Source organism: Numida meleagris, chromosome 3, assembly GCF_002078875.1.
Source record: "Numida meleagris isolate 19003 breed g44 Domestic line chromosome 3, NumMel1.0, whole genome shotgun sequence".
Lineage (NCBI taxonomy): Eukaryota > Metazoa > Chordata > Aves > Galliformes > Numididae > Numida > Numida meleagris.
In genome coordinates this window covers 65,930,546-65,958,085 of record NC_034411.1, presented here as the reverse complement: position 1 = coordinate 65,958,085, position 27,540 = coordinate 65,930,546, and the positions used below count along the sequence as shown (strand labels likewise).

At 41.6% G+C, this 27,540-nt stretch overlaps 1 protein-coding gene and 1 long non-coding RNA gene across 5 annotated transcripts in view; one reads left to right on the top strand and one right to left on the bottom strand.

The window, feature by feature from the left end:
* REV3L (REV3 like, DNA directed polymerase zeta catalytic subunit) overlaps nucleotides 1–14,185 on the bottom strand; it is a 115,655-nt gene extending 101,470 nt beyond the window's left edge. Inside the window, exon 1 of the mRNA XM_021391901.1 lies at nucleotides 13,960–14,185. Coding sequence (XP_021247576.1) covers nucleotides 13,960–14,098 — 139 coding nt within the window. The 5' untranslated portion in view covers nucleotides 14,099–14,185. The remainder of the gene's footprint in view (nucleotides 1–13,959) is intronic.
* The window catches only part of LOC110396308, a 29,815-nt gene continuing 16,480 nt past the window's right edge, over nucleotides 14,206–27,540 (top strand). The window contains exons 1-3 of one of the 4 annotated variants that reach the window (XR_002436919.1): nucleotides 14,216–14,759; nucleotides 20,262–20,369; nucleotides 21,222–27,486. This is a non-coding gene — a long non-coding RNA (uncharacterized LOC110396308). Of the gene's footprint in view, nucleotides 14,760–20,261; nucleotides 20,382–21,221; nucleotides 27,487–27,540 lie in introns of those variants that run through there. The other 3 variants (XR_002436918.1, XR_002436916.1, XR_002436917.1) reach the window with 3 other exon arrangements.

Here is a 27,540-nt window from a genome sequence, read left to right as displayed (position 1 = left end):
GTCAGAGCTGAACTTCAAGCAGCTCACATAGTCAGAAATACCTCTGATCAGATTTACTTCTGAGTTAGGGATGAGTGCAGACAGAAGCTATTTGCCAGAAAAACAACACTTCCCGCAGTTGGTGCTTTATCCTTTTACATGGACGGCCTCCAACGTCAACGGAGAGATTTCCTTGTTCTGGAGGCTGGCAGCTACTAAAATACAGGCTGATGAAAAAATGCTTTGCTCCTCGTAAAATATGTAAAACACCATGGTGATGAACTCTGTTGGTCAACTCAAAAATAACAAATTAAAAAAAAGAACACGTTAAAAAAAAAAAAGACTGCTTCCTTAGACACAAAAACCAGAAGCCTACATATTCCTTCTTTTCAGTTCCAATCCAAGCTCCCAAATAGTATCAGAGAATATAAAGTTCCTTTATATTATATATTAGTAATTGCAAGACATGAAACGTTAAAATTAGAGAGTACTTAAAACACACTGCTTCGGAAAAAAAAAACAATGATTGTGATCAGATGCTTTAAAATGGCTGCTGTACTTCAGAATATGTAATTTCATTTTCTTTCATAAAGTGATTTTTTAAGACATTACACAGTTAGAACCACATTTAGTTCTCACATTGCTTTCAAAATGAAGAGCAATAAAAGCACTACAAGCAGGAAGAAAAATCTTGCTCTTAAAAATAACTGATCAGTATTCTACGAGTAGTAACAATAGGGGTTTTGTGATATTTTAAGTTCCCCCCCCCTCAAGATGGAACATCAGAAAGAATTCCCATAGTAAGGTTCAGTTCACAACCCCACCACGTTGTTCTTTTCACCAGCACTGGAAGATTCATCTGTGAAAAATCCACCCAAGTAACTGAAAGGACACCCATATATTTGAGCTGGCACTAGTAACACCAATCCATTTTTAAGACTACTGAGAAAAGAGACAGCAAAAAAAACCAACCAACAACTGGCACTGCTTTTAGTAAAGTTTTCTACAAGGCATTCCTTTCACATACATGACATTATCACCTTTAATTACAGGGTTGTTTTCTTTCTAAACTGACTTTTTCGAAGAATATCCTGCCAAACATTTTCATTTTCTCTAACAAACCTACAGTAACAAAACAAACATCCACTTCAAAGTATAACAAGAAGAGGCTGCACTCAGATCCAATCACTAGTAACTAAATACTGCGAGAGCCAAAGATTTACTTGCTAGCTATCCCCATTGTATTTTCTTTCTCACTGAGATACGTCTCCAGTGATCACTGGATGCTGTAAGAAAAGAAATGTTTACAACATAACAATTGCAGGGTTTTCCAGTTATTAGTTAAGTGCAAAAAGAGGTGAAAAAAGAAATTATGCTATATTTTAACATCAAAACTTTATTGAAAATTGTATCATAAGATTTGTAACAGCTATACTACACCCTATTCTATCAAAAAGACTGTGGTTCTGGGTATGCATTAAACAAATACAATTTACAGGTATTGAAGAGCCAGGCATTTAGTCAGAATGACAAACTACATTTAACTTCATAACTCTGGTTACAGTAAGGAATGGCCTAGTATCTGTAACGAATTGCTATGTATTTGAAGAAATTTACAAAAACTGTTGCTACATAATAATGTTCAGGAAGAGAAGTTGAGACTCCCTCACAAATGCAGATGGAATAAATTTCTAATTCCGAGATGTATTTTTTTTCTTTAGGTGTCCTTTTAATCTTCACGTGAACATTCTATCTCTAGTACTAGCAGCAGTACCAGTTTTTGATCAACTGAGACACAGCAGAATTCTACAGAGCTTCTGTAGCACACAGTATTTAAGATTATAAAAATCAGCAGAAAATCATTTACCCTACTCCGATTCCTCCTTACAACATCAAAAATAAGCTCACAAGATACCCTGCAACATTAAGTTATTTTCAGTTCTAGAACAGTCAAAACCTCAGTTACATGGTACTAACACACAGAACCCAATTATGCGAGGGAGAAAGACCAAGTCTATCTCCATAAAGGCCAAACCAAAAGATCTCCCCACTTCTGCAAACACACTGCATCAATTTCTCCCCCCTCTTTCCCATTACCCACAGTTCTAAGTGACACCCCAGTGTAAAATCTCTAACAAATAGCTGCAACATGCATTTGTCCCACAGCAAATCAAAGTAAAATTGGATGGCTTCAGAAAGTCATGTCTTGTACAATGCTACTGTTACCGCATCAATCTTGAACTAAAACTCCAGGTCAAAGTTGCACATCATAAAACATTTAAAATTATAAATATAAAATAAAAATGCAAGATACTGGACTCGAAAGCTCATTGGAAATAATCTTAGAGATGTGCACATGTTCAGTGGCATGATCAAGTCTGAAGTTTTAACTGATGGCTGCAGCAAAGCAACTATAAGAACTGCCAAAGTTTTGTACTACACAGTTTTAAATGTTCCTTTGTGCTTCCCGCGACCCTTGCGTATCAAATTATCTTCAGATGATAAAACCATTATAATGCATTTTTACTCATCAGATTTTTTCCTAAACCAACTTATCATAAAGTCTCAAAAGAAATTAGTTACAACGTCACCATTATCTACTAAGACAAGACTTCAGGTTACTGTACTTCAAAGAAACATCCTCACCTGAACTTCCTAGAACATGCTGTGTATCACATCATGTTCTCTCCTCTTTTAGTCACGCGCAAGAAAGCCCTTACGCAAAGGCCTTATGCAATGGCCAACTCCACCTCGGTTTACTGCCAGTTCTCCATCACCATTTTACCTCCCCAGCTCCACTTTCAAATGCTTAAACTTTAGCCTCTCACCATGAATGCACTGCTGTCAAAACACTGAGTCCCCAGTCATGAAGGTACTGTAAGAAACGCGATCACTTGTCCTCTAAAAATGATAGGATTCAGACATAAGGTGAAATTATGGAGCCAGACAGCTAGAGGGTTGCTAGAGGGTTGTGTAACAAAATGACATTCTGAAAAAGCCAAAATCTAACATGGATTGAACAAAGCGTTGACAAGGTGTTCTCCCCACACAGCCAGATGAATCAAGCTTACACAAAACAAGTAAGATTTGTACGGAGGCAAATGAAGATAATGATATAAGAGCAAACTACTGAAAGAATCACTTACACTTGAAGAGATGATCAGTTGAAACGACCCCTTTCTCAATCTTTATTTGCACATCTGCCATTTATACACCTGTATTACGTGGGCCCACCTTTCTCTGCCAACAAAAGATGTATTCACTTGTGCGTGCTTCACACTGTAGAGTCAGACTTGAATTCTAGCTGTTTTTTATTTCCTCTGATACACCATGAACATGGTAAGCATGATTTTTTAATTCGCTTTTTCACACACCTTAACCTAAAAATACAGATTTTAAGGCAAGTAAACAAAACAAGTTTGCAAACTGCAAAGCACTCATGAGGACGTTAAAGTTCTCCACTAAGCTCTATACCTCTGGGTAGTTCTCATTACTGGGGGCTTTGTTTTGTTCCTCTTCTCCCACTGCAGGGAGCAATAAACCTTAGGTAAAACCTCATCTACCTCCAGCCACCAGCCTGGAGATAAGAAATTCCAGGGGATGCATCAGCCCCAAGAGCCAAAGCAAGTGAAACCAAAAGGGAGTAGCCTTAGATAACTGGTCCCTGTTGATGCAAATCCAACATCAATATTTTCCAGAGCCCTGGCTCTCAGCACTCTCCTCTTTGCGACCCCTCCACACCTCACCTTGCATGCTCTCCGTGCTCCTCTTGGCTCCCAGCCCTCCTTTCAACGCATCCTCTCCTTGTTCTGTTTTTTCCATTCAGGCATTCTCTTCTACAAAATTCCACTTCAAAATAATGACTACCGATATTGCCATGCCATCTGTTTTCATAACATATCACTCCTTCCACAACTTTTATCGTTCCATTTATAGAGAACACAATTTTCTTGGAGTGAGGACTATCCACCATTATCTGCACACTGCCTAAAACAACTGGGTTCTGTTAGTAAGTCTTTCATTTTTATTACAGTAACCGTTAAAAACATCAATTTATTTCTTTGATTAGGTTTCCAACTGCTGGCTTAAGAACACAAGCTCTCCAAAATCTGACATTCTGGCACAATCCATAAATGCTTAAGAAAACTTTATTTTGTTCTTCCCCTCTATTCTTTTTGTTTTGGTTTGGATTTTTTTCTTTAAATGTATCAGACTGAAAACAGGAATCCAGACTGTGATGACACCAGGGTCATCTCTGCATGGGATTTGCAGATTTACAAACTTGGCCTTCCAATACTTGAAGGGAGTGTATAAACAGGAGGGGGAACAATTGTTCACAAGGGTGGATAGTGATAGGACAAGGGGGAATGGTTTTGAACTGAGACAGGGGAGATGTAGGTTAGATATTAGGAGGAAGTTTTTCACTCAGAGGGTGGTGACGCACTGGAACAGGTTGCCCAAGGAGGTTGTGGGTGTCCCGTCCCTGGAGGCATTCAAGGCCAGACTGGACGTGGCTCTGGGCAGCCTGGTCTAGTGGTTGGCGACCCTGCACTCAGCAGAGGGGTTGGAACTTGATGATCTTTGAGGTCCTTTTCAACCCAGGCCATTCTATGATTCTATGATTGTCTAGTGTATGTGAACGCACAAGTTCCCGAAGAGCCACACATAAAAATTGTAATAAAGAATGGCCTGAGTCACCATGGCAGGTTGCATTATTTTATTCACAACATATGCCACTTCTCAAGTAAGGAAAGCAATGGACAATTTTAAATGGTATCTCTGATACAGAACACAGTTTTAGTTGAAGGATGACTTACATGCAGTTCTGTATCATTTCCATATTCTCTAGTCAGTCAAAACACATCAATAAAAAAATAGAGACTACAGAGTCCCAAATTTATTATTTTTACATAGTTTTAGGTTATTTGAGATATCTACATGTAAGCATTATAAACACTACAAAACAAACCTCCCTGTAAGCAGGAATGAAATGAAGCAGGCGTTCCTTCACCCTGGAGGACAACATGTTAAATAAACAAAGGGGTAACAATACAGCACAACGGAGAACTCCAAAAGGGGTTTGACTTAGCTTGAAAGACAGAAATTACCAGCAAGTAAGGGAAGAAGTCTTGCAGTAAGGTGGAGGCAAGTCCTTTACAGTCTTGAGACTACTGACCCCAAAGGTCAATACTGGAGCCAATATTTTTTAACATCTACATTAACGACCTGGGCATTGAGCAGGTGGACCCTCGGCAAGTTTGCAGATACAAAATCTGGAAGAGCATCTTAAACACCAGAGGGTTGTGCTGACACCCAGTAGGACCTTGACAGACTGGCAGAAACAAACCTCATGAAGTCCAGTGAAGGCAAACACAACATCCTCATCTGGTGAGGAATAACTTCTGTGTGAGCCAGAGGCAGACTGTCTGGAAAGCAGCTTTGCAGAGAATAACCTCAGGGTCCTGGATGAACATGAGCCAGCAACATGCCTCAGCAGCAAAAGAGGACCAGCGGCATCCTTAGCTGCACTAGGAAGAACGTTGCCAGCAGGTCAAGGGAGGTGATCCTGCTCCTCCCCTCAGCACTGGCAAGACACACACAGAGCGCCGATTCCAGGTTTGAGCTCCTAGATACAAGACAGGCGTGGACCTATTGGAGCCAGGCCATGAGGATGATTAAGGGCTTAGAGCAGATGATACCTGAGAAAAGGCTGCGTGAGCCAGGCAGGATTCTGTAGTCTGAAGAAGGGGGCTGGGATGACAATGAGTAAGCCCAACTCTTCTCAGTGCTCAGTGAACAGACAAGAGGCAAGGGGCATAAACTGATATGCGGGAAACTCTACTCAAACTTGAAAGAGTGGCATTTTGTTTTGATTTTTTTTTTTTTTTAATTGCGAGGCTGGTCAAACACTGGAACTTATTACTCAGAGAGGCTGTAGAGTTCCCATCTCTGGAGGTGCTCTAGGTAACCCAGCCTGGACTAACCCGATGATCTCCAGAGGTCCCTTCCAACCTCAGCAACTCTGTAACTCTATCAACGTTAATCTGAGGGCAAAAACTATGCTTGCAGGAAACAACCCAGTTCTGCTGTGAGTATTAGCTATTTGTTTCTACTGCTGTTGTTTAGATCTAATAGTAAAGATTGCTAAGGCATTGTTCTACAAAGCTAATTTGAGCAGCTCAAATATTAAAACATATAATTTCTGAAAATATTGTCAGTGTATCTCAATGTAAGAAAGAACTTCTCTCTTTTAATTGCCTACAGATAATAACACAGGTTCCACTGCTTATAAGTAAGAATTCCACAAAAGCACTTGCTTAATGGTGAATGGATAAAAAATACAACATACAAGAACGTGAAGTAAGATTCCTCTGCAATAAAAGTCTGCTGTAACACCTTTGCTAGGTTAAATAGGTAACTTTTTAAAAAGGAAATACTAAATCTGCTATACTGAGAGCTCCACAAAATAATCTCCTCATCTGGATAATAAATATAATAGAGGAGGCAGCAATAAAAATTTGTTCATTACTGATCTGAAGGCAGTACCTGCAGAAATGAGGGCTGAATCAGTTTCCAATTCCCACTGCTTAATAGGATCTGTGCTATACAGAAAACCACCTAGGTAGTTTCAAACACAAAATGAACGACTCATTATACATCTCATTATACAAAACTCAGAAAACTTGTATTGTAAACCTCCCCTGAGGAGTAATGCCAAGTATTATGGATTAGGTGCAACATTACACAGCCCTTTCAATATTCGCACCAAGTACTGCATGTTGATATTGCACCTAAAATAGGACATACAAACTTGCTGAAGTAAACACTCGTTTAGTCAGCAAACAGTATAGAGGTGCAGTTGGAATGTAAATCAGCAGTAGCTGTTCATACTCTCTCCGTAATTTTGGGGAAAATAACTCGTCACTAAGGGACAAACTCAAACCTGGCAATGGTGTATGCAGCTAACGCTCTTTCCAAATCTCATTTGGTGTTCACTAACGCTGCCAAAACCTTCCAATAATTTTTACAGCAGTAGAATAACCAACTTAGATACCTGGCACCCCTTCCACGCTCCCTAGACATAACTGTGTTTACCTGGACACATGAACAAACTGCACAGAGCAGTCTCAATAAGCAGAGGATGACCGAGGTGAAAGGGGTCCATCTAGTCCCACCCCCACTCGAGCAGGAATACCCAGAGCAGTGTGCCCAGGACCACATCCAGGTGGCTTCTGGAGATCTCCAAGGAGGGAGACTACACAGCCTGATAATCTGAGAAGGCATGCACAAGTACACCAAAGTTAACACACGAACTCAGAAACACATGGTCAACATTATGGGCTGCCTATCTGCATGAGCAGTGAAAGAAGTTACCTGAAATGGCCATCTGCACACTAATCTCAGGACAGACAAAGGCTGGAGCATTCAGACATCAAATGGCTCTCTAATAAATCACATGAGCCACCCCCAGTCAGTGCAAGGTTCTATTTAAACACTCTGCCAAAACGCTCACAAACTTCTAACATACTTTGTAATTGCTCTGTAACAAAGCAGCTCTTGAAAGAAAAGCAGCTTAACAAACATGCAAGAATGAAGCCCATGAAGGCACTGGCATTTTAGACAGTGTCTAGCACAAACTACTTGGGTATCTGTTTAGATTCTTACCTATTTTGAGTTTCATCCTGATTCTTAAAAGTTACTGTAGCACAGGCAGTAGAACACCGCTTGTGTGTATGCCTATATATTTGATTCTTCAACTGCATTCTTCAAAATTATTGTTTTCACTACAGTGCACACAGATATCATGAATAACATTGCAATTACAGCCTAACTGCAGATTTCATGGCAGATCTTTCCATCCAGTACCTGGACCTCACTAATCAAGCCTATGCTTTAATGTCATAATTGTTACCACAACTGTAACTTTTCTCAGCATACAAAGGAACATTATTTTACTACTGGGATTAATTTCTTATTAGGCAGAGTAGTATCACAAAAAAAAAAAATACTGCCTGCTGACAGTAAGTTCTTCACAGTATCATCAGTTGGGCTACCGATACGATGTAGGATCCTAAGCAAATTCATTCTTTTCTTAACACAGGTATACCTTGCTGTCTGTTGAGAACATGCTTCTGAAATGTGAGATAGCAATTCAATAGACAGGGAAACAATTTTTCCCCATAGAAGGATGTACACGGTAACTTAAGGAATGCACACTATTTTAACATGGAGGTACAGTACACATGACATGGCAGACAGAGAGGAAAAAGCAAGACCATCAACTGTCAAGTCAGCATCCAACGGTGACAGCTGAGGGGGAGGAGATGCTGGCTTTTCAGAAGCTGGCTTTGTAACAGCTGGAGATACATAATGCGTAATTAAAAAAAAAAAAAACACCACCAAATTCTCCCCAAAAAAACAAAATCAAACAAAAGTTGGCTGCTAATTGGCCTGAGACTTTGATCATCAGATCTCCTGTAACATGAGACTGAATCTCCAGTGATGCTGTCCAGTCACTGTGAAGGATTTCAGCTGCTTCATCTGTGAGGCCAAACTTCCAGTGCAAGTGTTCCTGCTGCCTCACCAAGTGGCTAGTTTCGTTGTCATCCTCCTCCTTCTCAGAGGCACACTAAGGTCAAGCAAGGGTAAAGGACAAAAGCAGGGTAATGACAACAATTAGAAGAACAGGGTATTAAAATATCAATAGCGGAAGTCTGAAACTGGAGACTGAGAATAAATGGATGGCACGGCGTTACCGCACCTGTTTCCTTCTTCCACAGATTTATCTTGTCTACTCAGACTGCAAAAATTACTGAGCAGGAGCTGCCTCTCACTGAGTGTTTACATACTGCCTAATCCTGCCAACCTCAGTTGTGACATCCATGTGCTACTCGGGTAAAAATAAGAGAGACAACTAATTTCAGTGTAGTGCGTTCTTTTGAGGAGCTTCATTTCACACATCGAAACAGAGGATACTTCCACAAGAAGCCAAACAGTATCCCCAACAAGTATTTAGGATAACTGGAAGTTTTACCTAAGGTAGATAAGCTCTCATTCTGCTTCTTGGGGCAGAATGAATTCCAAGTCACACATCACACTCCATATGAATGCAGCTACTTTGTGAAACACTTTGGACTCTACTGTTGAGGGGGTTCTAGGCACACAGTGCCAGTTACACATGTTTTTGAACATATTCAATGCCTTGACCAACAGGCACTCTTCAGAAGCAAACAGAACAATGGTTATGAAACCAATGTCGGGATTCTAGTTAGAATATCAACTTTGTCACAGTATTTAAGGTTTATTTAAGAAACAAAGCAAGCCACAGACACACAGGTACTTAATTTGCTACTTAATGAGTTTCATACCAGCAGAGCAGAATCTCACAGTTTATTCAGGCAGCCCCTCATTGCTCAAACAACTCAGCAGGCAACCCACACAAAGTAGGTAACAAATGCCTCAAAGAGCAGACTGTTCTTTAAAACAAAACAACACAAACCAAAATCAAAACATAACAAAAGTACTCTAGAAACACTTCCTTTAAAAAAAAAAACAAACAGGTAAGTTGCTACCCAATGACCTCCGATCACATCACTGACAAAACTCAAACACAGAAAGCAATCTCAGCATAAGCAAATCTCAAATTCCTCAATTTCTACCCCAGCACTGTTCACATCTTACAGCAACTATGAACTTCCACAGAAGAGTGAAACCAATCAGCACAAGGCCATTTTTCAAATGGCTCTTCAGCAATGTGAGAAACCTGCCACTGCGAGATGCAGAAATAGGAAGCTGAAAGTCTTCCAGGCTGTGCTGCAGTCCACAGCAACCGCCATCGAGAGTTGTACGCTTTGAGGGAGATGATGAAGAGGTAAGTCATGGTCACAGCAGCTGTATCCTATTTTGCATCCTCATGCCCTCACAGTGAAGGGCCTGGAAGTCTTTGTCATGAGAAATGCCCACTTCTGGAAAATGGACAACAGCAGCATCTGGAATGATCCTTGGCTGTAAACACTGGGATCATGAACAGAGGAAGCTATGGGGAATGACTATTGCCGGACAAAGTGTCTGGAATGGTGGTGAGAATGAAGGGAGGAAAAAAAAGCTTAATCACAAGCTGGGCATAAAAAGCAAGTTCCTGTGATGAGCTCATTCATTCTCAAGTGAGCAGCAAGGGAGGAGAGAAAGACATTGGGATGGGATCAGATATACAGCCTAGCCAGGTCAGCAAAGGGGGAAAGGGGAGGGAAAAACAGAGGAAGATAAGCAGGCCCCCTCACTGAGTCATACCAGAGCTACTGCCGCTGGAAGGGAGCCAGATCTCAGCTGGAGCATTTGCCTCTGATTTTTCCCTCAGAAAGACAAGGAGAAGCAAAACCACCAAACTCAGCTGCCCACCTGAAATGCCATATTGGGGTGAGTTTTTGTGCTGCCCTGAAAAAAAGATTCATTTGTGAACCAGTGATTTCATAATATAAAACACAGAAGTCCTCAAAAAGAGACAAATATCTGCAGTTCAAGACAGCAGGTATATTATTCCTCAAACCACACACTGTTTTTTCTTAGGTAAATTTCTAACCTGCCTTCTCCAAAAGATACTTTGGTGAATTAAAAGTCTACAACCCTTTAAAGCGATTTCAAAATGTATACCCATTTCTGTAAAATTTATCAGGTGTGTCAGCCTCAAATCACCCCCAAATCAGAATTCTGACTTTTAAATATTCTGGCTACACATTTTACAATACCCGTTATCACGTACCATCAGGTATCTTGGATGTGGTTTAAGAGTGTCCTCAGCTACTTGTACACAGTGCTGTTAAGCAAACCCATTAATTTAGCAACTGCAGCTCATTCATTAACGTCGCCCCTAACACGACATGTACTCTTACCCTGGCTTCTTTATGGATGGATTTACAGTTTGGTTCTGTCTTCCAGCAGTTGAACAACACCTGACAGAAACATCCAACTGAGCACTCACATGCTTCTATTAAGGCAGCCAGTGAAACCTTGAGGAAAAACTCCAAGACCTTGAAAAGGCCAAGAAATAAATCACAGCCTTGATACCACAATTTTGCAACAAGAATGACAATTCAGGAATCACCAATTAAAGAGAAGACCATACATAAACTGAAAATTCAATTTTCAGTATACTTCCAATTGTTACAAATAGGCCTTGTGATTTCTCAAAGGTTCTTTATAAAAAGCATTTACAAAAATCGCTAGCCAGCAGACCAGAAATATTGCCTCAGAAGATAATTGAAATTTTGTTTCATAGCTGAGCATTACCTAGTGAATTAAAGCCCACTGGTTTTAAATTTAAACAGCTGTATCACAAGACTCCTTCTGAAATACAAAGACAACCGCATCAAATAGTATCTATGATCTTACACAGAAAAGCATGAATTTAATACTGCCTTCACTGTACTACCACCACAGCAGTGTTAGAGCATTTCTGAAATTTTACTTTTGTCCAATTCATTAAGTTCACAGACATGCAAGCCTGCTGCAAGCACCACACTGCTAAAATGGAGTGAAATGGCTTAACCAGCTAAGATACATTCAAACAGCATTTCTTGTAGTGCTTCACTTCACCATTTGCTATTGTAGTCAGGATTTTCCTCTTCATACGTCATGAGAAAACAGAAAATAGCAGATGGATTCCCAGGCTTAAAGAGAATTTTGATTCCTTGCCTTTCTAGCTCTTACCAAGCAAAGACGTAGGATACCAAAAGATGACCTGCATGTTCTTCTGGAATAGAACACAATTCCTTCTTCAGAAGACCTACAGAAATTGGCAAGCATTATTGCAAGAACAGTCCACTCCAAGAGTTCACTCCTCCATTATTTTTAAACAGAAGTCTCACTTTACCTCCCCCAACCACCGTTACCACAAACCACTTCAATTTTATAGATCGCACTGGCAAAGCATTCCAAATCAATTCTTAAACACGGGATTACAAAAAAAAAAAAAAAAAAAAAAAAGCCCTCAACGATAAGAACGTTGGAAACCTTCTCATTGATACAACTCTGTGAACACAGAAGAACAGGTAGAAAGAGCAAGTGTTCTCAGAACCAGTGTCCATGCCTGGTACTGGACACAGTGCTGCCAGACATGAACTTTGTGAACGTCTGCGCAAGTGATCTGCATGCACCAATCGATCTCCATGCACTCAGTAGGTGGGATTTGGAGCCTGATCTGAACCTGACTCCCTGTTAGCTGGGCAGCACCGCCACATGGCTTTAAGCACACCAAGATTCACACAGAGCTCATTGTGCTGGAGGTGTGGCAGCCTACACAGGCGCGGTGGCTCACTACTATGCTGGCAGCACAGCAACTGAACACCTGTCCTGCAGGCAAGGTGCACGTGTTAAGCCTGATGAGAAGGCATTTTCCAAGCCAGACCAACTGAAGTAAAGACAACAATCACACTGCCTGTAAATCAAACAATAAAGCACCTAACAATGCCCTATGTGGTATATTAGAAGTTGTTTTTTTTTTACTATTTCTTTGTCCCAAAGAAAGCATTAATATAGAGGTATGTGATTATACATCATTTGCTTTTGTAGTTGGACTCTCAAGCAAAGAGTTGCCCTCCCTCTGAAGCCAGGTACGCTGCTTCTGACAATGACATGCTTACTTCAACACCTCTGCAGACAGGATTATGTTTGTCTCCTTTCATTGGAAAAAATAAAAAAAAAGGTTGAGGTGCAATGAGAAGCTCTTGAAGCTTATTAACAAACATTAAAAATAGAGGAAAAAAAAAAAAGCTGTTAAAAAGTTCAACAAGGAACTAAGCAGATGATAGCCAAGTCACGCTTCCTCTGCACAGCAGAGCAAAACGTGTTTTCTAACCAACATGAATTAGAAACACTTCTATTATGCAAAGTAATATTAAAGTTGATGGTTTGGGAAGCTAAGGATTTCCTGCTGCACTCCTAACAGCCAGACACCTAAACTGCCTCGCTGTTTACTTTGGGATGCCACATTCATGATATGGCATAGCCCAAACATCTTCTCTCAAGAAAATGAGCCCTAATGCGTTAACCACACGCACACACACACACAGCCTGCTACCTGCCAGACAACCTCGGGCTCTACATTTTTTAATAATGAAATAGCTACTCATGCCATTACATAAATATTATTACATAATATCTCCTTTGTATGCAAAATTAGAGCTACAATAGAAGAGGTCCCACTATTCCAGGGCTGTGTCTGTTAAACCCACTCATCCACCTCATGATTTGGAGCTGCGGATGCTCCAGATCACAGCAGCTTTTATAGCACACATTCCTCCGTGCCTGATCTGAGAACAGGTAAACGTAAAACAAAATAATGATAAAACAATATGTTTTTCTGCATAATGGAATGAAAGAAATACACTGTTACCGTGCTGTTTTATCACGCTTTTTTTTTTTTGCCTCGCCTCACATCTGATGTACGGGAGCAATGCCTTATTTCCAACGTGTCAATAAAATACGGAGAAATACCTTAATTCCCAAGGTCAGCATTACACAACGCGAGCATAAAGGGAACGCGGCAGCGATCCCTCGCACGTCCAACCCCCGAACGAGAACAGCCTTCGCTTTAAACTTCGATTCACGCACGGCGCCTCCGGAATCGATACCGAACCCTGCTCCCGAACGCCACGGCCGTGAGGGCGCTCACGGTCAGAGCCGCCCGGGCTGCGGGGACCCCGCGCCGAGAGGGGACGTGACAAGAGGGCGCCCCCGGGGCCGACCCGCGGCCGTGCCCCGCAGTGCAGCACGGGGCCGCCGCTCCCCGGGGCCGTCCCCGCGGGGAGGGGGGGGAGCGCCGCGGCTCCGCCGCGTGCACGGCTCCGCCGCTCGGGAAGCCCCGGCCGGGCCGCGCCGCGCACAAAGCCCCGCGGGCCGCGCACCTGCGGCCGGGCTCGGACAGGTGGGGAGGGGGCCGCGCCCCCGCCACAAAGCGCGGCCCGGCGCCGAAGGGTCCCTTACCTGCGGGGGTGGCACCGAACACTCTGACGACGGGCACCCGCCGGGCCGGGGCCTCTCGGAAGTGCGACTGGCAGGGATCCAGGCCGGGCAGCGGGCTGCCCATGTAGTAGTCGGCGGTTACGATCCTCACTGAGAACATGGTGTTGGCCGCCGCCGCCGAGGCGCGCACTGAGCGAGGCGCGGAGCCCCCCCCCGCCGCAGCGAGGGAGCGAGCGCAGCCCCCTGCCCGCCCGCCCGCCCCTCCTCGGCGCGCGCAGCCCCACACAGGCGCGCGCCGTCTCCTCCTGTCCGCCTCTCGCCCGCTCGCTCCCCCCTCTCCTGCGCCGGGCGCGTGCGCGGGCCGCGCGCTCCCGCTTGGGGTCGCCCCCCCAACGTCAGGCTCTAGAGTCCCGCCGGTCGCCGGCGCCTCAGGGGCAGCGCGGGCTGCTCCCCCCGCAACAGCGCGTACACCTCGGCGGCGGCGCCCCGGCTCCGGGCTGCAGCTGTTGTTGCCATGATGATGATGTCACGGGCGCAACCACTCGGGGAGCGAGGAGGGGGGGGCCGTGGGGCTCACGCACACGCATCCCGCCCCGGGAACGAGGGGAGGGGGGTAAGGAAAACGTCCGCCCGCCGCTCTGCCCCGGCCGCTCCCTCTGGAAGGGGGTTCGGCGGCTCGGCGCTCGGCCGGGCGGGCTTGGGGCGAGGCTTGCGGAAGCCCGAGCCGCCGATGGGGCGGACCGGGTAGCGCCGATGCGCCGCCATTGGGTTAAGGCGGGCCGGCCGCCATTTTGGATGCCGAGTCGTCTCTCTGCGGGAAGGTGAGTCGGCACGCGGCGGGGATTAACGGCGCCGAGATACAAAATAAAAACGCGGCGGGCAGCCGGCAGGCGCTGAAGGCAGCCGCGAGGCCCCGCAGCCGCCGCCGGCGGGGCCGCACCGCAGTGCCCGGGCCGCGCTCCCGCCCAGCAGCGCGCCCCCTCCGGCGGGCGGGCGTGCAGAGGGCGGTGGTTGTTGCGCGGCGGGGCGGGGCCGGGCGCGCTGCGGCGGAGCGGCGGGGCTGGGCAGGGCAGGGGCTGGGCCGGGCTCCGCTCGCAGCCCGCTCCGTTCCGTGCCCCGCGCCGCTAGAAGGGCGGTCCGGCCGTGCCCGGGCGACCTTCGCTCGCTGAGGGGGAGGGGGTGAGACGCTTTGCTGCTTGAATCCCAGCAGAAGTGGGGAAGCGCCTAGGAAACAGGGGTTAAACTCTTGAGAAAAAAAAAAAAAAGTCTTTGAAGCTAGGTGCGTCTCAGTCCCTGTTTGTGATTTGAGTGCAAATCGGGGGGGATTTAAGATTTTTTCTTTGGTCCCTCGGCCTCTAGGAGAGCTCACTTCATATTTTTTCATCTCTTTACGGTGGGTTTTCATTTAAAATGGTAACCAACACCTTCAGCTATGTTCCCTGTTAGAGTGTCTTTGTCTCAGAGCTGAGGCTGTGAGGGAAAAAATACCAGAAGAGCTGGCTGTGTATAAGAACTGCCTTTAAAAAGGCAGAATATTGGTAAATGTACCCAGAATTACGTTGTTACGTATGGGTGCAGGGCTGGATGGTGGGAGACAAATGTACAAATCTGTGAAATATGACAGAAGTCCAATATGTGGAACATCTGTTTCACGTTTTCCTTACATATGTTTTGGTTTTAGACTTAAACAAAAGACAGGCCAGGCAGTTGCTACCCTTCGTTTTTTTCACTGTAATGAGCAGGAAGCTCGCCTGTCTGCTCCAAGGGTAGCTGCCGTCCTGCTCTCCCTTTGTACACTGTCTGTTTCCAGTGGCCTGCCTCTCTTCCGAAACTCGTTTTTATGAAAACGCAAGTAAAAAAATGTCAAATCACCTCATCTTCAAGAAGTCTTGCATCACAGAATGAGGAGTTGCAGTAGGGTTGAAACCCAAACTGTTATATCGGAAGTAAAACTGAGCTACAACTTTTTTTTTTTTGTCAGCCTGATATTTGGAAACCATTTGGAAATTAAAGAATATTCCTTTACAAGAGCCTGGTTTTCGTGAAGACTAATAAATCACTAGGAGGTCACTAGTGGAACATGTTGCTAAGCAGTATTTCTAGCCCTTGCTATTTGAATGCATTTGGTGCTGCTGCTTCATTACTACATTTTCCTGATTTTCTACAGAACTTCACTACAGACACCACTCCATTCCACGCTCTTGTCTTTCTGTCTAGCCAATTGTCTGAATTCTTGAGCATTGCATCTTCCCACCACTTACTTCACTGCTGCTTAATGGCTTTCAACACTGACAGATGTGCTGTGATTCCCCTTCCTGCTTAAGATACTACAACTAGCAGTCCACTTCTGTGAGATACCAATCCACTGCTGTATTCTGTTGGTATATACACAGGCAACAGAACACAGTATGTATCTGCACCTCAGCTGGGTTGGTACGTAACCCAAGGTGTTTAAGCTGCTGGGTATTCTGGCTTCTCCTAAACAAGTGAACTTGTGCCTGTTCTTCAAGCGCAATGCATCTGCCGGTTCTGCTGAAGAGGAAGCAGTTGCCCACGATAGCGTAGTGTACATAGCAGGAATCACTTACTTTTAGATGCACAAGCCAGGAGTCACTAAAGCATGTCATTCACTCTTCTATTAGAACCAAACATTTTTTGTTCATTAAATCAGAGAGGGCTGTGTTGTGAATTAAGAGGAACTGTTGCAAAAAGAAGATGATGGGACTGAGACAAGAAACACTGATACCTAACCTGCAGCCAGTTTCCTATCCATATGAGCTTTCAATTCCTGAAAACGTTGTGAGGTACTGTAAGAAAAAACTAAGGGACTTTCCTTTTTGATATAAATAGCGTGATCCATGTGGTAGTCTTAGTCATGAAGACATCTCTCTGGTACTTCCTCTGAGATTCCTTTTTCAGTTTCTCTTCAGTTTCTCTTCATTTCATAGAGCACACTTCTGCTTTCATATTCTTCTCGCAGTCGCACAAAGGATGTGTGGTCACACCAGGATTAGAATGTATTTTCAGAAAGGGTTTGAGCCAGCACTGCCAGGAGAGGTTCTCTGCCCTCCTCCTTCTGCTGGTGGAATAACTGAATAATAAACTTGATCCAGATGCTGATCCAGGTAAAAGTGATCCAACTAAAAATGTTGGCTTAGTTTTAACATAGATGGGGTCCATCGTCTGCCTCATTATGAAGGTAGGAATGCTTGTGCTTGCACAGTGGAGATAGAGCAGGGGCTGAGTTTGAGTAACAGGGTGCAAAAAAGAAGGCTTCTTCCAGCAGAGTTGGCTTATGGTAGCATAAGTTGATGGCTAGTTTAACTTACTGAGGTCTAAGGAGCGTTGATAGCATTGTCGGTTTAAGCCTTACAGTAGATAGCAGAAACAAAGTCTGCTTCTGAATTTTCCTATGTTTTAGCTTGTGTGTCAGGGTTTGTCCTCAGTACTTAGCTTATCTGTTGTTTGTGCGTGCGTGTGTGCATCTATTACATATAATTTTTGATGGAGTTTATCCTTTATTACCTGAAAATGCTGACATCCTAGGACGTCAGTAATTACAAAAGGAAGCATCGTGGTTACAGAGCGCTGCCACCCATTTTCCCTGGTATGTTCAAACTCCACATGTACTCTAAGGTTTTATTCAGTTTTCTGTTCTAAAGCAAGCACCCCCTTTCTCTGCTCCTCCAGTTGCTAAGCAGCAGCTCTTCTCCCCATCAGCCAGCCACGTATTTGCATGAAAATAATCAAGCTTGCATATATAACTGCTTCTAATCAAGCAGTTAAACAGCTGTACAGTAAAAAATTGAGTATTAGTAGTATTGGTTACCACCAAAGCTGATTATTGCCTTCAAAGTTAGAATGTCCACGTAAAGTAAAATCAGTACAGCTACACTTTTCTTAACAACAGATGTTTCAGTCTCTTCTTTCTCTTACCCCACACTATACGCCTTAGAAAAACTGTTCAAAAATGTTATTTGCAGTTCCCCAAAAATGTATAAATGCAATTATGAGCAGACAGGACTAACTGGGTCAGGGAAAAGCCACCTTTTTCAAATGTCTGATTATAATAGCAAAATCCACAAGAACTTGGTGATAAAAGATTAGACTAGACTACAGTACAGAAGATAACATTTTGTACAATACATCCTAACTTCGTAATCGACTTATGTATCCATGTTTGAGTTCCTCTTGATTTTCAGGGCATTCGATATTTCTGAGGTCTGTTTTTATTGGCATAGTCATTATAGGCAAGGTACACATGAAAATTCTTTATATGAGAGTCCTGACAACCTTTCTTATGCTCCCAGTAGCTAGACCTACTCTTGCTAAAATCTGAGGCAGCGTTGTGCATACCCATCGTACTACATACCGCTGAAAAGTCGAGTGCTGTGTGGCTGTCAGCAGATAAAAATGTAAGCACAGGGAATGAAAAGCAAGGAGCTGAGCAACTCCCAGGCTACCAGACTGGCTTGAAGTGCCACTTGGTTTGCAGAATTCATTTGTAGAGGTAACTGTGCTTTGGAAATAGAAATGGGTGATTCTAATTCCTGAGAACTCTTAACAAAAAAAAAAATTCTTAGTGAATAGATACAGGCTAGGCAATTGGCCCTGAAATATAATGTAGTTAGGTTCTATTGGAACCAGAGCAATAACACGTTTAATTAATGGTCTTACACCAACAATGTCTTGCCACTAGAAAACTGGTGAGAAAACTGGCCTTGTCTCAAGTCTGAAAATACTTGAAGTATGAAAGCAGTCTTTTAGCAAAGACTCTTAATAAACCTATCAGAGCAAGAGTGGTGCCACATGATTGGGAGATAACAAATATGTTTGAAAGAGAACCCAAGAAAGTGTGAAGGGCAACTGTTGTAGTATGTGGGGCTTAGGAAAAAAATAAAACATTATCCTGTTTGAAAAAACACAGAAGTAAAAGAAAAATCTTTCTGTATTAAAGATCTATTGGGGGGGAGTTGTTTTGGTTTTCTGTTGTTTATTTTTTGTTTTTAATGTAAAATTTATTTTACTGACAAAAGAAATGAATTAGGTTTAATTTGTGCTTCAAGAAAAAGAGTCAGTATAGTGCCATATGAGAAATTAAGTTGGATGCATGAAGAATTTCTAATAGGAAAAGGTGGCTATAAAACTAGAAGTTGTCTACAAGCAGACTCTACTGTTTAATGTCTTCAGGAGTGTCTTATTTAGTGTATAAATAAAAGTTCCTGCTAACCTTAATCTTGGAGGAGAACAGGTACGTGTAGGAAGAATTGTCTGGCTTGCATTTGAATAGTGGTAATGTCATAGTATCTTGCATATAAAGTGCAGGGCTTTGAACTTGAAAATAGCTAAGAGTTTTCTGCTCTGAACTAGAAACTCCTTAATCAGAAACGGCAGAGAAAAGTTCTGGGGATCAGCCCTAAGACGCTTTCATAGAAATAACCTCATGCAAGTGATACATCAATGTGATTGTACGAGATCTTGGTCCTATCTAATTTGGACTATTTTTAAGTCACCAAGAAGGCTGAACTTAAACTAGACCAGATGCAGAAGAAGGCTGTTAAAATGATTGTGGATAGGAGAAGCCTGTTTTGTCAAGAAGATAAGAATCACTTTGCTTCATCTAGAAAAACAAACAATGGAAGAGAATGTAATTGAAGTTCGGAAGAATATCACTAACTTCTGCATAAGCAGGAAGGAAAAATATTTAAGCAAAAGAACAGTATTGATGTAGAATGATTAGCTACAAACTGGTTGTAATAAGTTTAGTCTGGAAATTAACTGGCCATGAAAGATTTCTAACAAATGGAGGAGTGAATTTCTTCTCTCTCTGGAAGTAGAAGGGCAGAGCATCGTAGCTAGGTTTTTATGGCAGTTGATCAGATTACTAAAGAAGGTTCTGTGAGGTTCTTCGCTGTTTATCATGTGACTGCGTCTGATGATCAGAATTTTAGAAGACTTACATATAGTTCACTGACCATTTCAATAATGGGTTCCTCTAATTGATACAGACGATTTACCCATTAGGATAAAGAGTTTTCATCATTATTGCACAAAACACATTCTATGCCATGCTTTTCATTTCAGAAAACCTTGATTGTACAAAATACATTGCAGCAGGCTATGCCATCACCTTCTACATGTGTTTGTGTGTACTTCAGTTTTGTATACAAATTCTTATACATAATGTTTATATGAAAATACAAAACTACTTTTAAACCATTCTATTTCCTGGGTTGCATTGGTATTTAGCAATTTACATTTAAAACAAAAATTTTTAATTGAAAGTTATTTGAGTGTAACTTTTTTCCCCCCAACATTTTTAGGTCTTCCCTTGGCCTAACATCAGAAGAACCTACCAGTGAATGCGCATGCAGGAAAACACATAAGTACTCAAGGAAATGATATCATCTGAAATGAATAAAGGTTTTCACGTATGTAACAAAGCAGAACTATCCTACTTTTTTTAGTAAAAAAATCATTTTCATTAACAGCATATGCATAATACAAGAAAATTGACAATAAACACTTGATTTTGGATCCAGAGATAAAGGGATATTGCTGATCTGCTCTCTGCTGACAGAATTCTGTATGTCAAGAAGGGGTTGAGGTTTCCTCCAATGCTAAGAGAACAGCATATTGTCAAGAACAAAATATTTATTTGGTTCTGTAATGAGTTTAGTGTAACACATTGTTAGAGGGCACCAAACAGTATAGTAACAAGTCAAGCTTAGTGGCTGGATATATGACAAAAAGAAACCCATAGGTGAAATTTAATTAAGATGAACTAATTAAGTCTTAGATAATTGAGGAGTACTGGTAGAGCTGTTTTTTGAGCGGCATTGCTGAATCAAAATGATTAAAAAACTAGATGTCTGTAAGAGTTGGGTATGGCCATAAAAGAGAAAATGATGTGTATGACATCTCACATGTAAACATTAATACTGTTTGTGTGAATGGTATGTTTGTCAGAGACAGTTACTGGCAAGTAGTGCAATAAAAGGTTAAAAAAAATAGTTGAGCATTTGAGTAGCTTTTGTTGTAAAAATAAAAGTAATTAGCTTATTTTTTACATCTTACGTACATCATCTTTTCCCAAGAGGAAGTATGTGCAACTTGGTGGGGTTTACAAGATATATTGTTTATATGTACACATGTATGTATGTGTGCATCACCCTACACAAACTCTGGAATTTCCACTCCATACACTGGAGCTTAGGTAAACAGTTGTAAGAACTGCTTTCAAATTTGCAAGCAATTTTTCATATTCTTGCTCTCATAAACAGCTGAAACTCTCCACTGAAAAAGAGTCTGGTGCAAAGAAAGTTAGCCCAAATGATTCGAATAGTAAGTAATTTAAAAGATTTCATAATGGAAAGCTTCCAAGTACTGTAACTTCAAAATATCAGTCTCATATAGCTTATGCAGTCCAATATATGTACACATGTGGTTATTTCAATTTTTGTTGTTTCAAAGTGTGAAATGTGCTTCTGTAAATGAATCACAAGAAACTGGGCTGGGTAGTAAGCAGTAAGATCAGTTGTTCTGCCACGTAGTCTGACTTACGAGCGGCATTCCCCATTCATGCATCAGACAAAGTGAAAGAAGCTTCTGTCCGGTGTGTTGATCACAAACAGCTATCTGTTATCCAGATAGAGATAGGAGAGTCGCCAGCAGAGTAAACTTAAAGTGCTTTAAGATTAAATTAAAGATGGAGAAAGCATTTAATAGGTCTCTGCCATCTCTGTCAGTATTGGTTTCTGTAATATATATGAGTGCATACTTTATGCTGCTGTTCCAGATACCAACTTCCCCCCCTCCATTAAGTCAACTACCTGTAGTTTAGGACACGGTTTAGATTTCCTGCATTGTTTAAGTCTTCTTTTTTATCACCTCATAATTTTTTTTTTCTTCTTGGTATCTCTTCCTTTCAAGTAATTTTCCAGGTCAAGATGAATGTTAAGAAAAAATATCATTTTGAACTTCTTCTTTGCTTACCTTAAGCTGCACTTACTTACGTTTGCGACATTTCCTTTTGAGTCTTTCCAGCCCCCAAAGAATTTCTGTTATTTTTATGTGAATTCCATCCAATTTGCTGAGATCTTTTTGGTAATATGCCTAGAACTCATTGGTGAATTCCAGGTGTGGTTACAAAGAGCATAGATAAAGAATTTATGGTTTATGTCTAGATAGAGCCATTTATGTTGTTTCAGGTACCCATATGACCTCCACGTGCAGGGCAGAATGAATTGCCAGAGGGTATTAACATGTTGTTCACCAAGAATCTTGAGGTCTTAGCTGGTTGTTCACAGAGAAAGTGTTCTACAGTCTGCCCTGAAGCTATGTAGAGAGAAACTTATCTTCCTGCTTCAGGATACAGTGCTTCCAAGTATGCAAGTCAAATCTAAATTAGTCTTTTTGTTGGTATTCTGTTACAAGTTTATTTGTAGTTTCTGCTCCCTTGTTGTCTTTAGATTCCTTACAAATATTATCCCCTAGGGTTATTTCCATCCCACTGAATACGTTCCAGAATATTTCTCTCAGTCTTTTCCATAGCAGTAGCTTGTTTTTTCCTGTACTTAACTTCATCTTGCTGTTTTCTGACTGCATTCTAGCCACTGTACTTAGAGATATGTCCATGTCTTCATAACTGTCCAGATCGTGGCCTCTCAAAGATTAATGAAGATACCAAAGGAAACAGGTCCTCACAACAGTTCCTTTGACACCACACACAGATAGATCATTGCACATGCTTTTTCCCCAAAACTCTTTTATTTGCTGTCAGTTTTCAGATTTATCTTGGGCCCTACAGCATTCACTGTTTTCTCTAAGCTTCAGAGTTTTTATGCAGTCCTTGCTTGTTGTCTGATTGTCTCTCATTCAGTACTGTAATCCATCCAGTACATTCTGAGTGACTTGGAGGTTTCACGAGAGTACTAAATGCTTTCCTGAAATTGGGATATGTAGTATCTAAAAGACTTCCTTTGGACCTTGTATTTTGTTCTGGCTTTTGGAAAGAGTGTTGTTTTTCTTGTAAAAAAGATACTGCCTAGGAGTCTGTTGTTCTTTATGGCTAACATTTTCAGACATGCTTGGCCTAAGGTTAAGTCTAGTATAGCTCAAAATTTCAAAGGTAGCATTCTTATCTATATGTTTACAAATAAGTGATTTTTATGACTACTGTAACCTAGTTTTAAGAATGTTCACTTAGCACTGAGTTTGTTTTGCACTACTGTTCTCTTTTTTCAGTACTGCTGGGTTTTTTGCTTCCTCCAGTGCAGATCGTAATGGGTCTATATAATCAGGAGTGGGATAAATGAATGGTATACATACATTTAAATACATCCTCTTAAAAGGTAGAAAGAGAAAGAATGCCGTAGAACTATTTGCTAGAGATTTAATACTTAGCCAGCAATTAGTAGTATTTTATTTTGATGTGACATTCATTAGTTTACACGGTTGCACTTCCTAACTCTTCCTAAAAATCAAAGCTCATTTCCATTTGAAGATGCAAATACTAGCTGCTAATTAATAATACCATAAGTATTTTTAGACAGGGGTAGGCAAATGGCACATCTGGGAAAAAGGCAGTGCAAACAGAATGGTGGAAAGGTATAATGCAATGGAAAGCAGAGCAATGACAGCAGAGTAGCAAGGTCCTAGGCTGCAGCAAGTGAGGGTTGCTCAAATACAACAGCCATAGGTACAGAAATAGAGGAAAGAAGCTGCTTACCTTCAGAAAGCCCCAGATATACAGAGATCCTCAGCAAGATACCCTTGCCTCCACTGCCAACCCTTAAATGAGGTCTGGGAGGGTGTGGATCCTGGCTCCACCCCTTCCAGTCAGTCAGGTGCACTGCATGCACCTGAGTTCCCCTGGGTTGGCCCTGCCTTCCTACCAGGTGCTCCATCACTGGTTCAAGCCCTGACATAGCATTTCCGCTACAAAAGGTAATCCCAGAAAGATACTATTGGAGCTGAATTTCATCCAGAACATGGTCTTCCTAAACATGTATTCCCTATATAAATACTGTTGTGTGTGCTTGGTATATAAAAATATAATTGCTAATGTGCTCCCCCAGTTACAATAGTATCTACTAAAGGTTGACACTGTAAGTAGAAGCCTCATCAGCATGCAGACCTACCTCAACAGTTTTGGAGGCTTACACATAAAATCGATTTTCTTGCCAGTATATTGGTCATTGTATATCTCAAAGCATGAGATAGATACAGGTGGAGATAGAAAGTTAGGAAGAACACAAATTTATAGTGTTATCTGTTATGCTAATGCAATGCATTAGTGGAAATTAGGAAATATTGGAAGGAAAGACACCGTAATTCTGTTTCCAGTTTCTAGAGAGAAAATCTTGTGTGGTGGTTATGAACTTCTAGTCAGGTACAGAAATCAGATACATTCACTCTGGAAGCTGTGCAGTTAAGTGACTGAGACTTGATTCTGCTATAATGTGGTGTTTCTTGAGTAGTCTTGCAGCTACTTTAGTTTGTAATTCAGTGATAGCTGTTTTCTGATTCTTTTTTGTCTGGTAACTTGATGGCTTGGCTAATAATATCAAGCAATACTAGCCCCCCAATCCATAAAATATAGATACGGTGCCGTATTCAGCCCCCCTACCCACAGCACCTTCACCTTCCTTTTCCTATGCTACTTTAAAAGATATTTTGTGGAGACAGTATTTTGAGTAGCTGTAGAATATAGGCTTTTGACTTATATGGATTTTTTATTCTAAAACCTTAGTGCTATGTTCTCACGTGGAAGGTGCTTTTTGCAAAAGAAAGTGATTGTAAGTTGAAACTATTAACACACAGGGAAAATAGGAAATGGTTACTGTAGAAATAACCATGAAAGTGTATCAGATTGTTCAGAGAGGGAACAGCCTTCCAAGAAGTGATTGCATTCTCACACTCTGCTTTAAACACATTCTTTATCTTTAAAAGGAAACAGAAGAGAAACAGTTAGTAAATCAAATGTAGTCATGGTCTTGTCTGCAATACTGTATCATTCTGAAGTAAGGCATTAGGTGTGGACATTTGAAACAAGCACTGCCAGTGCCAAGAGCTCTTGTGCTCTGAGAAAAGTACATACGTCTTTGGTTAGACAATATCTTTCTTGCAGCTCTTGATGGTTTTTCTTCTTTGTCTGAAGATAGCAGTTATGGTTGCTATCTATTAGAAAACAGACTGTACTTTTCTACTGCAATGAGTAAGGGTGTTGTGTTGTTGTTGGTTTTTTTAATTATTGTCTATTTGTTTAGAGAAGGAAATTGGATTTCTTCCAAAAAAATCTCCACCTTCACTTACTTGTTGTTGGCAACAAAAACTCCAAACAACTGTTGAAAAATAGTCTGTTGAAAGACAGGCATGTTGTAGCTGCAACTTTTAAAACCAGTTTTGTGATAAAGATTTCACTGCCAGTAACTTGAGTTTGTCTCCTTTGCTCCAGCACTGGGTCACTAGTCAGTTCCCTAATTTCTTCTTTACCTAGCAGGTAAAAAATTGCTTTTTGCTTGCAGTAATGTGAAAATTGGTTATTTTAAGCAAAAGAAACCAGTAGCATTCATATTTTTCAAGCTCCATCAGAGTAACTTTATCTTTTATCTATGTCCTTAATAAAAACAAAATACTTCTAACTACTTTTAATTCATTCATCAGTAAAAGGGGAATATTGTTACTTCAATGGTTAAAAAAAAATAATCTAAATCACTTGGTATTAACTACAGTGTGACAGAAGAATTCGTAATTTCCTTATTGGGTTTTTTATAATGTTCCTTACCATACATTACATCTATATTGTGAAATAATGAAGGCCAGAGAGTTAGCTGGGTCTCCCTGTGTCCAAGTGTTGACCCCTGAGCCACGTGGGAGCATTATTCCAGACGGCTGTTATGGGCCAAAGCCGCTATGCAGCATGCTACCATCTTGGCAATGCTGAGCAGTGATGAGCAGTCTGATGTTCAAGTTATTCCTTGGTACCACTCTATTAAACAGTCCACGTGGAGCAATAGTGTCTCAGATAAGGTTTTTTAAGTGTGCCAGTTTGCCAGGCACAGGGGGGGGTCTTCAGTCCGACTGTATTTCTTTCTTTTATGAGTGCTTCAAATACATTAATTTCATAATATCCAAATAAGTAAGTAATAAGAGCACTTGCCTAGGAGTCCTTAGTCCCTGCACTCAGTACTGTGTGTTCAAGCTGTATAATTACTGCTTAATGAAAATACATAAGCGGCCTAGGAGATTAAAGTATCCTTATTCTTTCTGGCCTGGGTGTCTTCCATTCCCCAGCACTGATTGTCAAAATCTCAAGCTGGATGTAAGAGATACTTTGTACGCAGACCTCTGCTGATGGGAGTACTCTCCTCCCAGACAGGAGAGGCTGTCCTTCAAGCAGTGGAAGGCAAGGTACAGAATCCCATCAACCGTTTCCTTTTCAGCTGCTGTTGAATAGCACATTGTCCTACCCTCTGTTCTGTGTGTAAGAGTAGGTAATAAAGGTATTCGTCCCATAGGAGGGTGAGATATCCCTTACTTATGTCAAAACTTATGTCTAGAAAAGCTCCTAGATATCAGAAGTAAATTTGTGCCTGGTGGCTGACCTAAATTTCACCAAGGAGACAAAGTGAGCAGCAGTAAGTGGCCTCCTCTAACCTGTTTTCTAAGCTGCCATGTGTATGTCTCTGGTTAGAATTCTTAGGAATACAAAGGTTCTTGTGTGCTGTGTTTGCTAGGTACTACTGCTGGAGGACCAGTTCTCCAGCTTCATACATTTACCCGTCTTTATTGTTGGGTAGGATGCTCCTTAGTGAGAACAGTAGTATTCTGTGCTCAGTTGCACGGGGATAAGTGTCTACGCAAAGGACAAAGTTCTAACAAATGAAGTCAGTAGGTTTTATATCTAATTAGGCCTCTAATCCTGCAGACCACTCGTGGTTTTGCATTATGATATGTTCATGTTGTCTTAAATGAGACCACTTACTTAAGTGAAGTTCTTGGTGTAATTGCATGGAGGTTCAGATCAGAGCAATCACATTTTAGCTTCACACTGCAGCACTGTAATGAATCGGATAGCACTTATGTTACCCCTTGCCCAGTCACGGTGAAGGGGTTTCTGAAATGGAATATGTTTCTGGATAATGGCTTACACTCCATTTCCATGGCCATCCAAACCAAGTGCTTACAGAGGTACATCACGCGGAGTATTTTAACTGTTGGGTTAAGAGAGTCATAAGGCATAGATTTTCAGTGCGGTAGGTCATGAGGCTGCAGTTTCACTGGGTTGTGTGCTGTATTTGCATGGGCAGATATTCAGACAGTTAATGGTAGCACAGAATGCTTTAATGATTTTCATTTGCATCAAGCTGTTCTCACCTCTTAGTAACATAATGGATAAATAAAAGAGGCCTTTTGTTTGCTCTCCATGAAAGTTACCAGTGACTAAGTGGTGCTGAGGGAACAGACTCATGCTCTTAAAACATCAACAACAAAAAAAAAACCCACACAAAAAGGAGCAACAACGAAACTGACCATCAAAGCTGACTTCAAAGTGACCTACTTCATTTTGAGCTAAAATGGCACTTGAATAATTTTATT